Below are 16,349 nucleotides of genomic sequence, written 5' to 3' on the forward strand. Positions count from 1 at the left end.
AATACACCCTTTACACATGTAACTTCTTGCTTTAGTGTATTCCTTGCAGGTGTGCGTCCCATGGCTGCATGTTACTGTTTCTCTGCTTTTATACTGAGTTGAGTGTGTAGTTTACTATCAGGAAAGAAGTCTGAAAAAAACTAGGTGAATTTTTTTTTTTTTACAAAAAGAATGCAGCTTTACCGGGTATAATTTGCCATTTTATTCCTTTTTGTTAGTTTTATTAACTGGAGTTACATACAGTTGTAAGTTACCATGTAAGTACTGAAACCTGAACCCCAGTCCTCCTGGAAAGGAGCCAAGGTTCTTAACTGCCGAGCCACGGCTCTAACCAGCCTCTGCTTTCTGAATTTTAAATTATGTATTTTTATTGCTTGCATCCATAAGCAGATGTTTAGTAGGGAAATAGAAAAGTGAACTGTTTCAGTCTTTAGAGACAGAAAGAAGCCATGGTGACATTTAAATTTGGGTGACAGCATAGTACAAGACAGAGCCCTGAGTTAACAGAAGACCTTAGTCTTGCTCTCCCTGTTTTGCTCTTAGGAAATTAGAGGGCAGATACCTACTTTTCTCATATAATTCTCACTCTTCAGAGATAGATGCTATTATAATTTTTTATATTTAAACTTAGGGAAGTTGCTTGCTGAAAGTCTTATCTAGTAAGTGGGACTTGATTGAAATTATTTTTCTTTGAAAGCCCTGGCTTATAACTGTCATTGAAGATGACGAAAGGATGGAGAGGAGGGAGTGTCATGGATTGCTCTGTACAACAGAAACTAGGTTTCATGTATATGAAAGGAAGAATAGTTAGAACTTAAGTCAGGGAGGTAAGCCAAGGCCAGGCATGAAAATTTGTCCTATCTGTGGTTTTCTCCATGAAGAGATTTCAGCATGAGAAACCATAGAAGAGTTTTAAGCAGGGAGGTTGTTTGCTCATATTTGAGTATTACTAAGGTGATGGTAATGGCTGACCCCTAAATAGAAGACAGATTGAGGGATGGGAAGATGGATGAGAGGCTTTGGCGTGAGGTGATCCAGTGAGTGTCACTAAAGCTAGGTGATATGGGGGAGGGGGGGGTTCTACAGTGAGTGTCACTAAAGCTAGGTGATATGGGGGGGTTCTACAGCACCTAGAAGGTTAAATAGAAGTGTCTAGGGGCTGAAGAGATGGCTCAGTGGTTAAGAACATTTACTATTACTTCAAAGAACTTAAGTGTGCATGGATGGTGGCTCACAGCCTGCTGTAACTCCAACTGTAGGGGATCCAGTGCCCTCCATAGGCACACATGTGACTTGCAGAGAGACATATGCATACATACACTTATACACAAAAATAAAAACAAGTCTTTTTATTAAAAGAAAATGTTGTGTGGCTACTTTGACTATTAAAGAACATGTTGAGTCTAGCTCTGTGAGGATGCAGAAGTGAGGCCATTGATGAGATGGAAAGTTGTGGCCATACATGAGGTTTGGCCTGTCGGCTTAGACCCTGAGACATGGGAGTGTAAATCAGAAGGAAGATCTGGGTGTCTAAGTAGGATCTTAGGCGTGTGACTGAGTGACTGTAACTACTGACCTGGGACTGGCATCTGCTAGTGGCTGTGGTTTTGTCTGTTTTTGTCTCAGGTGATTAGAAGAATCGTTGGGGATCAAACTTAGGACTTCACAAACTCCAGGCTAGCACTTGTATCGTCAGCTGGTTACACTTGTGTTTAATCCTAAAATCTAAAACGTATAAAAATTTGTCTAGATGAAAGTTAATTTAATAATGACTTAAGCTAACAATATTTAATGTTTTCGCGGGCACAGGTAATTACTTCTAAACTATGCTTGTTAATTTGTTTGTAGGAAATGTGTACTGTTGAAGAACCGAATGAAGAGTTCACATCTAGACACAGTTTAGAATGGAAGTTTCTATTTCTAGATCACAGGTAACATCACCTTTAAAGAGAAAAGGCAATAGTCGTGAAATTCTGGACAGTAAGGGGCACCAGGAACATAATGGGTTTTAAAATTCATTATCCATTTTTGAAAAAAATAAAGCCTATTTCCCAAACACATGTGTCTGTAATGTAGCCTGTAGAAAACTGAACTGATGATATCTGTGATTACTGTGACTTAGGGCGCCGCCAATCATAGGCTATCTGCCGTTTGAAGTCCTGGGAACATCAGGCTATGATTACTATCATGTGGACGACCTAGAAAGTCTGGCAAAATGTCATGAGCACTGTAAGTAATCTTAATGTTTCTGTTGAGAACTATTTTAAAACACAAGTAGATGCTCTGTTCTACTCATGAAAGACACAGAAAGGATTTAGAACTGTTTTTATAAATGTATACAGAAGGTACAGGTTTATACTTGATCTTGGTCTTGCATACAAAGGAAAATCTTACAGTGTAGTAAAGAAGAACATAAAGTTTCCCAAATCACTTTAACTACAAAGCCCAATTTTTGCTTAACACCAGTTAAAATATTTTAGAACCTAGCATTTGAAATAATTTGGGAAGCATAATTTGGAAAACTTTACTGAACAATAATTTCAGACAATGACGTTATTCTGGTTTTTGGTTAATTAAAGCTTTAAAAATGAAAAGCCCCAGAGATATCATATGTAACGGTAATTTGGGAAAAATATGTTTATTAACTGTTCCTTCCTAAGTGTTAAAGATCTAGGCAAGTTAACAGTATGGCTTCAGTATATAGAGTTTATTATGAATGAAAAAATGTATAACAGCAGTAACTGACTGAAATGTTAGAATCTAGACTTCTGGTTATTCAGGGAACCTTAAACTAGTTCTTAAAAAAATTTTTTTTGTAGTTGATACATATTTCTGAAAGCCAGAAAATAATTATATCTTTATAAAGAGTTAAATGTAAATGCCAGCTTTTGTTTAAAAAATTGAGATTTTTTTCATAGCTAAGTACAGATCAAAGAAAAATATTCATTTCTTTCTGTTTTCTTTTTTCTTTTTCTTTTTTTTTAGTAATGCAATATGGAAAAGGCAAATCATGTTACTATAGGTTCTTGACCAAAGGACAGCAGTGGATTTGGCTTCAGACTCATTACTATATCACTTACCATCAGTGGAACTCAAGGCCAGAGTTCATCGTTTGTACTCACACTGTAGTAAGGTAATAACTTTAAGAAAATGTGTAAGGTATACTAATAACCAAAGAGCGTTTTTATGAGGTTTTTTAATGAACGATAGTGTGCCCCAGTTTTAATACTTAATATTTTTTAATATTAAGCTTACTTAATAGGTAGAAATATGATGTAGATAGTGTATAGATATGTAAGGCCTGACTTGAGTATTGTGCTGTGTAGCAAAAGTTGTACCAATATTGAAATGCCAGTGCACTTCAAGCAAAGCAAAAACCAGAAAACTGTGCCAATCATTATTTTATCATTTAGTTTCTGTTTACTTAACTGCTTTGCTCCTTCAGATCATTTGTAGGTCACCTGATTGTAGAATAGAGATTGAATTTAGGCAGTAAGCTGTAGGTATTATTGGGTTTGTTTAATGTATACAAAAAGCACAAAATTCCTGATGGTTAAGGGAGATTCATAGCAAACACCAATTGATTGCATCTCTGTGGTTTTTTTTAAAATAAATGACCAAACATTTAAATGTGGTTCTTTCCATTTGTAGTTATGCAGAAGTTAGGGCTGAAAGACGGCGAGAACTTGGCATTGAGGAGTCTCTTCCCGAGACAGCTGCTGACAAAGTATGTTTCTTACAGTGTCTTTATTACCTTGTTCCTCAATAATTTGTGAGAGATATTTGAGTATCCTCAATTTTTATTTTGAATTCACTATTTTAAAATCCCATTTGGATCTAAAAAGGAACCAAAGATTTTGCTATTTAAAAGTTAATTAGGTGAAAGAATATTGAAATTAGCAGATAATCGGGAAGAGTAGTTAATATGGCAGGTTTTGGTCAAATATGAGGGTGCTTGAATCAAGATGATGGACTTAAGATATGACCAAGAGTTAGTGACTGAAGAGCAGTGGAAGGTTCTGAGTGGGCAACACTAAGGAATTGCTGCTGCTGTGGCTTGAGCAGAGGCGCTTTGGGACACTGAGCCAGAAGTCACCACAGGATTGACCCATGACCACAGGTCACAGACCATGGGACATAGCTCCACACTTGGGACTTAAGGCAGGCGGGGATGGTTTGTAGCAGTAGCAGGAGGGCTTGTCTTCATCCTGTGCAGTTAGGATTTCAGTCTTAAGACAGAAAACCCCCACTTCTGATGGGACCTACAAGGGAGTTGGTTCTAGTGTTTCGAGCAGATGAATAAAGAAGTATTCAGAGCCAAGGTAAAAATGCAAGGTCATTTGTTTTATGTACATTGAAGGTACATGGAAGGTTCTAAAGGCTGAGATGCAGTGAGCGGTGTGCGCAACGATACAGGCTAGGAAAAGCCATGTTAATGAAGAAGGAGATAAGGCATTGGGGCACATGCCCTCCACCCCAGAGTGAGGACTGTGAGATCAGATGTTTTGCATTTACACATATTAGCATACATTCGAGCAGTCGTGTATCGCCCTGAAATAAAGATGCATGCTTGGTTCTCGTTCACTGCTGCATGTGGAAGACTGCAGGGGACACTGATACTATTTTAAGTGTGGGGTGGGTGAGGAAGCACTAGTATACTCTATCCAAGGTAGGTATTGGTTTTGGTTGTGGTGAAATAAATATTCTCATCTCTATAAGGAAAGACTGTCAGTTGAGAGAGGGACCACAGTGATTTATGCACAGTGGGAAAGGCTTGGGATAATTTTTAAGAATAGGGAAGTGAGGCCATTGTACACTTGGGCAACTTTGCTGACTAGAACTGAACAAACATTTGAAGTTAGTGACTATCATAGCCACCTGCAGTTGTTTCTAGACTGTGAGCCTATGAGCTGTCAGAACAGGAAGCATGGTTTACAGGGTCACGGAAAGATAGTAGGGAAGGGTAGGACAGTGGGTACTTCATCTGCATAGTGAAGTCCTAGAGAAGTCAAAGCTGGAGATCAGCAGCAAATGTTGAGTTCCTACGATTTTACAGGACGTAGTAAAATAAAGCACTCTTTCTTCTGTTACTTATTTGTAAAAATATGTGATAAAATGACAATTGTAATGATCTTAAGAGCATACTTCAGCATTGTAATATCCACTTTATATATCTGTCACTGCTGCCCACGCACAGAACCTCTTCATCCTCAACATAAACTCTGTTATTAAACAGCTTTCCGTCCCTTTCCCTCCAGCTCTTTCCAACTACAGTTTTGTTTACTTGTTTCTAGTTTGGCTACTCTGAGTGCTGTGAACAAACTCATGCAGTACTTCCTTTGTGACTGGCCATTTTTATTTGGTACAGTATTCTCATGGTTCATTATGCTATAGCTTGTAACCGATGTCCCTTTGTTTTGAGGCTGAGTAGTAGTCTGTCATGGGTGGATCCTCTTGCTAGCCTATGGAATCCTGGGTTGCCTTTACCACAGATACCGACTAGAGTTTCTACTTCTTTTCTTTGGGTGTATACCAAGAAGTAGAATACTGGATCATATGTTTTGTTACTCTTTGTTGAAATTTGAAGGAAGCTACCATACTCTTTTCTGTAGAGGCCATAATGTTTTACAGTCCCAGTGCCAAGCCATGAGAATTTTCTTCACATCTTTACCACACTGTTTATTTTCTGAGAAGTGGGAGGATTGTTGTTATTTTTGTTTTGTTTCATTTTGATTGAGACAGGGTCTCACTACGTAGCACTGAGTAGCTGGAACCCAACATACAGACTAGGCTGGATTCAAACAGGTATCTTCCACCCGAGTGTCCTAGCCATGCTAATAGAACACAAGTCAGCATGACTGGTTTTGATTTGTATTTCCCTGGTTAGTAAGTTTGAGTAATATATCTGGTGAGGGTTTTATATCCTCTCAGGAGAAGTATTTATTTCTCCTCTACCTTTTTTACTTTCTTACTTAACTACTCATTTATTACCCTTTTTTATTTTTTATTTTTTTGATCAGGTCGCATATGGCCCAGGCTGTCCTCGGGGTGATTATGTACTCAAGAACAGCCTTGAACCCCTGATCATCTTGCCTCTGCACCCCCTGTGTTTTGAAGTGCCACCATGTCCACCTTGTTGTTGTTTTGTTTGGGTTTGTTGTTCCTTGACAGAGAATCTTGATGTGTGGTCCAAGCTGAGCTTGGGTGATCCTCTTAGTCTTTGCCCAGTAGGTGCGGGTGCAGCTGGGGAGAATTGTCTCGGGTTCACGGCTTGTATGTGAGACCTCGTCTCAGCCAGGAACACAAGTACATCTCAGTACATGGGATGTGATCGCTTCCCCTTTTCATAATTGAGTTGTCATTGTAGAGAGTTTTGTAGCCTAGATATTGATTACTGATCAGATAATGATGTTTAAATACCTCCTCTCATTCTTGTCGGTTGCTTTTATTCTATTGGCATTGTCTTTTGATGCATAAATGTTTTTAATTTTGTGAATTCCAGTTTACTGGTAAATCCACTGTCATGAAACCATTTCCTTATGCTTTCTTTAAGAGTTTTATAGTTTTAGCTCATAATATTTGATCTACTTTGAGTTAAATATTTGAACTAAATACAAAAGTCTAACCTGAGACTTTTTATTTTTTAAATAGAGAATGAAGACAAACTTTAACAGTATTAAAATAAGATTTTTTTCTTAATTAGTATACAAACACACACTTTTCAGCTTTATTTTAGGCAAAAACTAAGAATGATTTACTCTCTGTGTGGGTGTGCATGTGGGTGTGCGTGTGTGTGCATGTGTGTGTGTGTGTGTGTGTGTGTGTGTGTGTGCATGCATGTCATTCCTCACAGTTCACCTCATGTGAGGCACCCTCTTCTTCAGCTGTGCACACCAATCTAGCTGTCCCTTGTACTTTGGGGGAATTCTGCCTGTCCGTGCCTCCCATCTTGCCACAGAAGTGTTGAAATTACAAAGGCGTGCTATGGACCCAGCTGTAGGTGGTCTCTGGAGATTCAGGTGTAGGCACGTGCTTCTACACACTGGCTGTCTCTCCAGCCCCAGAGATCAATGAGAAAACATTCATTTTCCTCCTGTCTCCTTAGAGCCAAGATTCTGGGTCTGACAATCGTATAAACACAGTGAGTCTCAAGGAAGCACTGGAAAGGTTCGATCACAGCCCAACTCCTTCTGCCTCCTCCAGAAGCTCAAGAAAGTCCTCGCACACAGCAGTCTCAGACCCTTCCTGTAAGTGCCTTAGCTGAAAACAAGTGTGTTTCCGAGCGGTCTTGTCTTCTCAGTTATGTTGCTGACGTCAGTACTTTGGTCAAGCACATCTTCAAATGCCAGGCTTTTCCAGTTTTGAAGTAAACTTCCATTGAGAAGCAAATTACTTCTCTTTAGAAAAGAGTTAGGGTGATGAAATGATGATATGTAGGTGGTAATATTCTGCTTAACTTAAATTATTCCTCGAAAAGAGAAAATTCTATCTTTCATTGTAAAACCAGGTAATTAAGATTTATGAATGTTTTGCCTGCGTGTGATCTGTACATTGAGTGTGCCTGATCCCCATGGAGGTCAAAAGAGGTTTTCAGACGCCCTGGAACCGAAGTTAGGGATGGTTGTCAACCACCTCATAGACGATGGGAAGAGAACCTTGGTCCTCTGCAGCAATAAGTGCTATTAACCACTGAGCCTTCCCTAGTAGCGAAGTCTAGCTCTAGCCTTTTCCTTTAATTTATGAAGACTTGGTAACTGTCTTTATTTCAACAGTAGCTGTATGTACAGCCATATGATAGAGCATGCCTCCTCAGTCGTCTCTATAGGGAGCGTGTGTGGCTTCTTTTCTCGCTGTATCTTCTAAGCAGTGCTGCTGCTGTGTTATCCCGTGTGCACTGTTAGGTACTGCAGTGATCTGTGGATTGGAGTTACCCAGAAGGATGCACCGGGGTGATAAGGAGCACTGACTGTTTGTTACTGTGCGTGGATTTTTATATCTATAGGGAGTTCTGAAGCCTATCCCTTGAGGGTGATGAGAGGAGCTGTTTTTAAAGTTTGACTATCTCACATGTTTGCTTTGTCCTTTAAAAAGTAATTAAAATTAATATTATAGGCATGGATTTAAGTTTTATCTAATAACTTACTCAGCTTTTCCATTTGTTGAAGCATCTTTTGAGATTAATCATTCAGATTGTCTGTAAGTACTAATTCTGTTCTCCGTTGACTGGCTTCAGCAACGCCGACAAAGATCCCCACTGATACTAGCACTCCTCCCAGACCGCACCTGCCAGCTCATGAGAAGATGACACAGCGGAGGTCATCCTTCAGTAGTCAGGTGAGCGCTCTTGCTAGCACCACAGCCCTTTAGTGATTCTCTGATGTCCCTTTCTGGGAGGACCAAATCTTTTGGTGACATAGGACACTCAAAATCATTTCCATATTTGAATAAAATACTATAATTTTGTTTCTAATTGTGGAAAACTGCTGAGCAAGAACTACTATTAAATTCCAGTTGCCTTCAGTTCAGTCCACTCAACTTGTAATTGAGTGTACATCCCAGGGCCTGTGCTAGGTACCACGGGAAAGAGGGAGTAAGAGTAGAAAGCCTGGCTCCCTTCCGACACAACAGAGTGTGAGGTTGATCGTCACTGAATGATAAGACACTGTATTATATTGTGGTGGGAGTACTCAGGTGAGTGTGAGCGTCACCTCATTGTCATCTTTTATTTTGCTTCTAGTCCATAAACTCCCAGTCAGTTGGTTCATCATTAACACAGCCAGCGATGTCTCAAGCTGCAAATTTACCAATCCCACAAGGCATGTCACAGGTATTTTTGTTTGTTTTAGTTGAGCATTTACAAATGATAATTGCATTTAAGCAAATATGGTTTTGTATTGTATATATAAATACATAGCATTATAAAAACAGTGAATCTTAGTTGGAAGTATTTAGAATATGTAGTGACATTTTTGTTTCTTACAATGATTTTGGGTACCTCTGGACTCTTATGAGATAAAATCACAGGTACCTGTGTCTTTAAAGATAAATGACAGTCATATACCACAGAGAACCTTCTTGCTTATTGTGCTATAACATCTGCTGTATAACAACAGCCTACAGGTATGATAAGCTTAAACATGAATATACCAGTGCATTTTGTTCTTCCTTATGGATATTGGAAGATTTAAGTGTATTCTGTTGGCCCATTCGTTTGCACAGAGCTATCTATCTAGTTATCTGTATACACTGAGTTCCACACATCAGGTGCCAACAGTACTTGTATGTCTGTGTTCACAGGCATTTGATCTAGAGGGAATGACATCACTAAGATGCCATGTCAGTTTAGTCTGCACCCTGGATCCTTAAATGCAGCTTAAACAAGTGGAAAAAGACAAGTATGGTAGTGCATGTCAGGGGGCGGGGCAGAAGCAGAAAAATCAGGAATTCAAGGTCACCCTCAGCTATATAGTAAATTCACAGCCAGCCTGAACTTTGTGAGAACCTAAAAAAAAAAAGAATGAAGGAAAGGTCTTTAGACATGGAAGATGGCCTTAGTCCAAAGGAAGAGGTGTAAATGCAGAGACCAGCAGAGAAAAGGGGTTCCCAAAGCACTACTGCGTAGCTTCTCATGATTTAGAGCACATTCAGCATTCATTTTATTTGACACTAAATCCTGATTTAAGCCACACTATGCAACAGTACTTATTAAATATTAAATTGAATCTGCACATCTTATTTTGAAGTATAGGCAGTTTTTATGTAACATGCAGACATTTAATATTCTTTAATCTTGGGTTGTCACTTAAGCATCATTAATGTCTTTATAGAGGTGTTTTCTTGAAATATATACTATATCAAAAAGTACAGCTAAGCATCCAGTCTTCTGTTCATTCAGTCTACACTTTACTTTTTTTTTCTTGTTATCTTGTATTCTGTGTTTGTTTCTATTTTTCTGGTTTGTACTTATTAGAAATGCTTTAAATTGTGAAAACATTTACATGTAGAAAAAAATAACTTTTTAGTTATAATAAAATATATTTGTAGGACATAAAAATAAACATTTTAACTACCATTTTTTAAAGGCATGAGAAAATAGAAGTACTAAATTTCTCAAACCTAATAGAATTTAATACATGGTATCAGTTGGTCATTGCATCTTCAAAATCTGGTGGTTTTTGCTTTAAAAAGTAATATCCAGAAGTCAGAGGCAATGGTGCAATACCTGGGAGGCAGAGGCAGGAGGATCACCAGAAGTGTGACATAGCCAACCTGGTCTATGAAAGAGAGTAAAGTGCAGCCAAGGCTACAGTGCGAAGCCATTTTAGAAAAAGAAGAAGAGGAATCAGTATCCTTAGCACATATTTCAGAAGAATTCATCTAGTACAACCTTCCTGAAGCCAGAACATGGAAGGTAGGGTGGGCATTGCCCACTTACCGGTGCAGTTCACTGCAGGAAACTGGAAGTGGAGTTTCAGTACAGGGAGTGCTCTGCTCCTCTGGAGTACAGGATCCTCATGGGAATGCCCGCAGGAGCAGTGATGGTCGTTGTCTGCACTGTAGCTCCGTAACTGGCCGTGACTACCAGAAGATTAAAACTCTGCTCACTCACGATTTCTTAGAGTTGCTTAGCTTTTCAAAACTACATTTAAGCTGCTGTAAAGATAGTATTAGATAATAAGTATTATAAGTTTTTTCAAAATAGCACCAGAATAAAATATTGGTTGTCAGTCAGATGAAGATTAGTGATTTTAATATGTGGGGAGGAAGGAGGATACAAGGAACTGAAACTTGGGGGCTTGAACATTCTGAGCAAATGCGCTATCTGTGAGCCCTCAAGCCCTTTCTTTTTACTTGTAATTCTGAGACAGGGCCTTAAAATGCTGCCTAGGCTAACCTTGAACTCACTCTGTATCCCAGGTAGGTCTTGAACTTGTGATCCTCCTGCCTAGCTTTGGATAATTCTGCGATGTACACACAGAGGGGACTCTAGAGATGACAGGATTTGCTATGGAGTCGTTTCAGGTGCTGGGTGCATTCTCATTTGGTAAAATGGAGAAGAGAAGTGAGCAACTGAGGAACTCATGCTACTAAATTGTTAAAGTGCGACATAAGCTCGGGATGTCGGCTTTCTCTCTCTTTCTGTCAGGGGCTCACTCTAGCTCTGGCTGGCCTAGAAATTTCTGGCCTTGACATCACTGAGAGTTCCCTGGCTCTGCCTCCTCAGCGCTAAGGATAAGGAATGTGCCCTCACACCTCAACACTCTCAGACCGTCTCACTGTAATTTCTTCTGTAATCAGGCAAGAACGAGTCAGAAATCAAAAGCATACCAGAATCCAAGCAGGGGTAATATAAAAATATATCAACTAATAACTTAAAGAAGAATCTCTGAGAACTATAATAAGAGTAGGGGGCAGCCAGATGGACAAGTGGGTAAGGAAGGGCGCCTGCTGCCAAGCCTGACAGCCTGACCTGCATGGGTAAAGAAAGAACCGACTCTTCCAAGTGTCCTCTGACCTACACACATTCTGTGGCGTGTGCCCCTTCCCAGATACTAAATTGTAACTGTAAAAAAAAAAGAAAGAAGAGGAAGGGGGAAAAAAGCAAAAGTGTGAGAGCAACCACTACCGTAAATCAGAGTGAGAAGAGCCAAGGGAACCATCGACGCTAACCTCCTAAACCCTGCCCCTGCTGCCCCAGGAGGGGTTATGAGGCTAGAGACGTTCACTGCAGTGCTGTTAAGAAGGGAAGCTCCCCACTGGCACTTGTGGTGGAAGAAAAGCACAAACACCGCTGCCAGGAGCCTGTGTACCTTCCTTGCAGCACCCCCAGTGGTGTCTGTGCAGGTTCCTGGGTGTCTGTAGCAGAAACTGACTGTGGGCCCCAGCTCCAGTGCAGCAAAGCCGAGTAGAGAGGGAGTTCGGGAAGGCGTTCCCGACTGACTCCCAGCACCGCCTGCTCACTCCTCACACTGCACAGCTGCTGCCAAGGGGGTCTAAGGTGTGTTGTGCTCTCTTTCCATGTGCTGCTCCAGTTTCAGCTTTCAGCTCAGTTAGGAGCCATGCAGCATCTCAAAGACCAGCTAGAGCAGCGGACACGCATGATAGAAGCAAATATTCATCGGCAGCAAGAAGAACTAAGGAAAATTCAAGAACAACTTCAAATGGTCCATGGTCAAGGGCTACAGGTAATTTATTCTGTCTGAGCACAGAGATCTCTTTCATGTTTTGGGTTCCTAAAAATTGGCTTTTTTTTTTTTTTAAAGGAAAGCTCAGGCAAGAGGTCTATTTTTCCCAGTTTTGAAAACATTGGCTATTTGCTTAATAGTATAGAGCCCCAAAAAATACTCATGCTAAGGACATTTCTATCAGCATCACTAGTTTTTAGACTAATGAACTTGCAATTTTAGTAAGTTCAAGTCCATAATATAAAATTATATTTTATCAAACATTTAAGGTTGGAGTTTATAATAGTTTTAATAAAATTCCAATAGATATGATTCCTGTTACTTGACTAAGACACTTACTATTTAACAAACAGGGCCGCCTAGGGCACTAGGGCTTTGCTGAAGGGAAACTAAGTGACCATTTCTTCTGAACATGGTTACAAACTTAGAGTGAGTGAGGATACAAGCTGCCAGCAGCAGGTCTCTGAGCAGCACTGAGTAACAGGATTGATGGATGTTGTGTGTGAGTGGAAATGTAAATGTGTAGCATCATATTATATTGTTACTATTGCTACTGGTACTGTTCGCATGCAATGTCCTCGTGACTTGACTGTTAAACTGCACTTCGCTTGGTTTCTTTGAGTGTTCTCTGGGTTGGTTGGTTTGTTTTTAACTATAAAGCATATTTAGGCTGGGAATGTAGCTCATTGGCAAAATGTTTGCAGCCCTAAGTTTGATTCCCAGCACCCCCCCACCGCAAATGTAATTAAAAATTATTGTGTGTGTGCATAGATGTGCCAAGAGTATATGTGGCGGTCAGAAGAAAACTTTGGGGAATCTGTTCTTTCGCTATGGGATCCAGGAACCAAACTCAGACTGTCAGACTTGTGCAACAAATACTTGTACCTACTAAGCCTTCTTTTTTAGTTTTTTTTTTTCCTGTTGAGCCTTCTTACCTGCCAAAGAAATTTCATTAAAATGTAGTCTTTATTTTCAAAGATGTTTTTGCAGCAATCAAACCCTGGACTGAATTTTGGTTCTGTTCAACTTTCCTCTGGAAATTCCAATATCCAGCAACTCACACCTATAAATATGCAAGGCCAAGTTGTCCCTGTTAACCAGATTCAGAGTGGGGTGAATGCTGGCCATGTCAGCACAGGCCAGCACATGATCCAGCAGCAGACTTTACAAAGTACATCAACTCAGGTAATTGACTCAAATACCTGGTTAAAAAAGGCTGCAGTGTATCAGCGTCTAAATTTTAATAAAAGTTAGAGCATAAACTATTGATCATTAAAATATTTTGTAGAAAATGTTACTGTTAAATATTTTTATATTTAATAATTTTATAAAATGTTTAGGCCTAGTTTAGTAATTGTGCCAAGCTTTTATAATGTGCAGACTTCCCGTATATAAAGTCTTTGACTTACCAAAGAGCATGAGTGGCAAACGAACTGAATAGACAGACTGTTGGGGAAGCACAGGCAGTTTCCTCACACTCTAGGTTTCTGGAAACTCATTACTGTGTATCTGTGACTACATCTGAACAACACGAGTGTGTGACCGACTGACCTGCTTTTAACCAGCAACTTGTGTGGATAGTTTTACTTCCTTGTGAAGAGCATGCTTCTTTTAAAGTCCTGGTTTACATGCCATCACAGCATCCAGACTAAGCCAGCTACTACAAGTCAGTCTGGGTTTCTCTCAGAATAATAGATTTTGCTAGTCCTTTTCTGTTCTGTCACCATTATTGGATGGTGGCTAGTAGAAGCATGGTCTCCTGTAACTTAGATAATCTCCATAAAATATTTTCTAGCAGAGTCAACAGAGTGTAATGAGTGGACACAGTCAGCCAACGTCTCTTCCAAACCAGACGCCGAGCACTCTGACAGCCCCACTGTACAATACGATGGTGATCTCTCAGCCTGCGGCTGGGAGCATGGTCCCGATTCCATCCAGTATGCCGCAGAACAGCACCCAGAGTGCTACAGTCACCACGTTCACTCAGGACAGACAGATAAGGTAATTGTCATACTTCATTTATTATTTCCAGGTTAAATTGATTGATTAAAAACCTAGGACTGGAAAGATGGTTCAGTGGTTAAGAGCACTGACTGCTGTTCCAGAGGTCCTGAGTTCAATTCCCAGCACCCACATGGTGGCTCACAACCATCTGTAATGGGATCCAGTGACCTCTAGTGTGTCTGAAGACAGCCTCAGTGCACTCACGTACATAAAACAAATAAAATAGATATTTTTAGAAAGCCCTGTATGGTCTGAAGGGATGCCTCTGCACTTAAGAGCACATGAAGTTCTTCTAGAAAGAGGAGTTCAGTCCCCACCTCCAGCTCTGTGGGGTTTCATGGCCTCTTCTTGTCTCCTCCAGGCCTGCATGGATGTGGCAGACACAGTAAAAGAAAATCATAAAAACAAATAAATGAAAATGTATGTTTAGGGGATGGCTATTTAACCTAGGAATAGAGAACTTGCCTAGCATGGGTAGGTCCCCTCAGTTCAGTCCTTAGTTTTATGCTTTTTTCCAAAACCAACAATTTTATTTTTTGCTGTAAAATTTTAGTTGGTTGCTTACTATAGACAGTTTTTTAAATTTGAAATAAATGCCTTATCTATTATTAAAGACAGCAGAGTAACATTAAATTTTATTTTTCATTCCAAACTGGGCTGTCAGATAAAGAAGCCACAGTTGTAGTGCACTGTCACACACAGCTTTTACAGGCTCTGTACAAGTGTGCCTTGGGTCCTTTTAGTGAAGATGTTAAGAGAGCAGCAATAGGATAGCTTATCTTTCTGCTCAAAATGTTTAAACTATATATTAGTATCATCCTGTATCTCTCCATGTCTCAGATGAGAAATTGTATGTTTTTAACAGTTTGGTCAAGTGCTATGGCAGAGGGTGACTATGAGCCTGTGTTTTCAAAGCTTAGACAGTTTAGATGCCTAAATAGATGTGTCTATTAAAGAGAAAAGGTATCTGGGTCTTGAGTGAGAAATCTGAATAGGTGAATTAAAATAATTTTTTGCACAATTACAGTTTACTGGGAAGCTTTTTAAAATTTTTTATGTATTTACATTTTAAATGTTATCCTGTTTCCCCCTCTCCCATCCCCCCTCCCCCTCCTCCTGCCTCTATGAGGATGTTCCCACTCCCACCCACCCACTCCCACCTTCCACACTGGCTTCCCCTACTTTGGGGCATCGAGCCTTCACAGGACCAAGGGCCTCTCCTCCCATTGATGCACAACAAGGCCATCCTCTGCTGCATATGCAACTGGGGCCATGGGTCCCTCCATGTGTGCTCTTTGGTTGGTGCTTTAGTCCCTGGGAGCTCTGGGGGTCTGCTTGGTTGATATTGTTGTTCTTCCTATGAGGTTTCAAACTACTTCAGCTCCTTCAGTCCTTCCCCTGACTCCTCCATTGCAGTCCAATGGTTGGCTGCAAGAATCTGCCTCTGTATTTGTCATGCTCTGGCAGAGCCTCAGGAGACAGCTATATCAGGCTCCTGTCAGCAAGCACTGCTTGGCATCAGCAGTAGTGATTGAGCTTGGTGTCTGCATATGGGATGGGTCCCCAGGTGGGAAGCTTTTTATAAACTATAAGATCTCTGTGGTCTTAAGTACATGATATGAAATAGTTCATGTTCCTTCACAAGTATGCTGCTGCTTAGATATTTCTCAGTTTTCTTGAGCAATATGACTTTTTAAAATAACAATAGTTGTTCAGACCAAGGAAGCTACAGGATTTTATATAGGCAATGGAGCTCACCTCACTCACCTTAAAAAGTCCAGTCACCTTGTTGGGGAAGTTTCCTGGATACACATGGGAATGCCCTCCATGGGCTGACTTTTATTTGTGTTTGATTTTGGTCTGCTTGTTTGTTTGCTTCTGGTGATTGGGCCCAGAGCCTTCTGCATGCTAGGTATGCATGCTGCTATGATGTACTCTCCCAACCAGAAGATGGTTTTAAAGCCTGAGAGAAGGACTGACATGAATTTTGGAGGATGTATTTTAGCAATCATTTGTAAATACATTTTGTGGGGGAGGAAACGTATTTCAGCAAACATTTAAGGGCTCCTTTTTTTTCACAGGAAATAAAAGATTAATAAAAATAAAAGGATAACTAGCTCACAAATATTTGGTGGACTTTCTAGGAGAGGAGATGAGTTT

The 16,349-nt window shown here is 40.1% G+C and overlaps 1 protein-coding gene and 1 long non-coding RNA gene across 38 annotated transcripts in view; one reads left to right on the forward strand and one right to left on the reverse strand.

Annotated features, from left to right (window-relative positions):
• LOC108352740 (uncharacterized) overlaps positions 1–12,727 on the reverse strand; it is a 30,099-nt gene extending 17,372 nt beyond the window's left edge. Inside the window, exons 1-2 of one of the 2 annotated variants that reach the window (XR_015637392.1) lie at positions 12,525–12,686; positions 10,436–10,653 (exon numbers count right to left, since the gene is read on the reverse strand). This is a non-coding gene — a long non-coding RNA (uncharacterized LOC108352740). Of the gene's footprint in view, positions 1–10,435; positions 10,654–12,524 lie in introns of both variants that reach the window. The other variant, XR_015637391.1, reaches the window with a different exon arrangement.
• The window catches only part of Clock (clock circadian regulator), an 83,937-nt gene that overhangs the window by 54,292 nt on the left and 13,296 nt on the right, over positions 1–16,349 (forward strand). For 23 of the 36 annotated variants that reach the window (NM_001389254.1, XM_087584245.1, XM_087584227.1 and 20 more), the window contains 10 exon segments: positions 1,849–1,931; positions 2,123–2,229; positions 2,986–3,133; positions 3,652–3,727; positions 7,106–7,247; positions 8,234–8,334; positions 8,738–8,827; positions 12,033–12,185; positions 13,164–13,370; positions 13,981–14,186. In NM_001389254.1, the coding sequence (NP_001376183.1) occupies positions 1,849–1,931; positions 2,123–2,229; positions 2,986–3,133; positions 3,652–3,727; positions 7,106–7,247; positions 8,234–8,334; positions 8,738–8,827; positions 12,033–12,185; positions 13,164–13,370; positions 13,981–14,186 (1,313 nt within the window). 36 annotated transcript variants of the gene reach the window in all.

This window comes from Rattus norvegicus, chromosome 14 (assembly GCF_021556685.1).
Source record: "Rattus norvegicus strain SHRSP/BbbUtx chromosome 14, alternate assembly SHRSP_T2T, whole genome shotgun sequence".
Taxonomy (NCBI): Eukaryota; Metazoa; Chordata; class Mammalia; order Rodentia; family Muridae; genus Rattus; species Rattus norvegicus.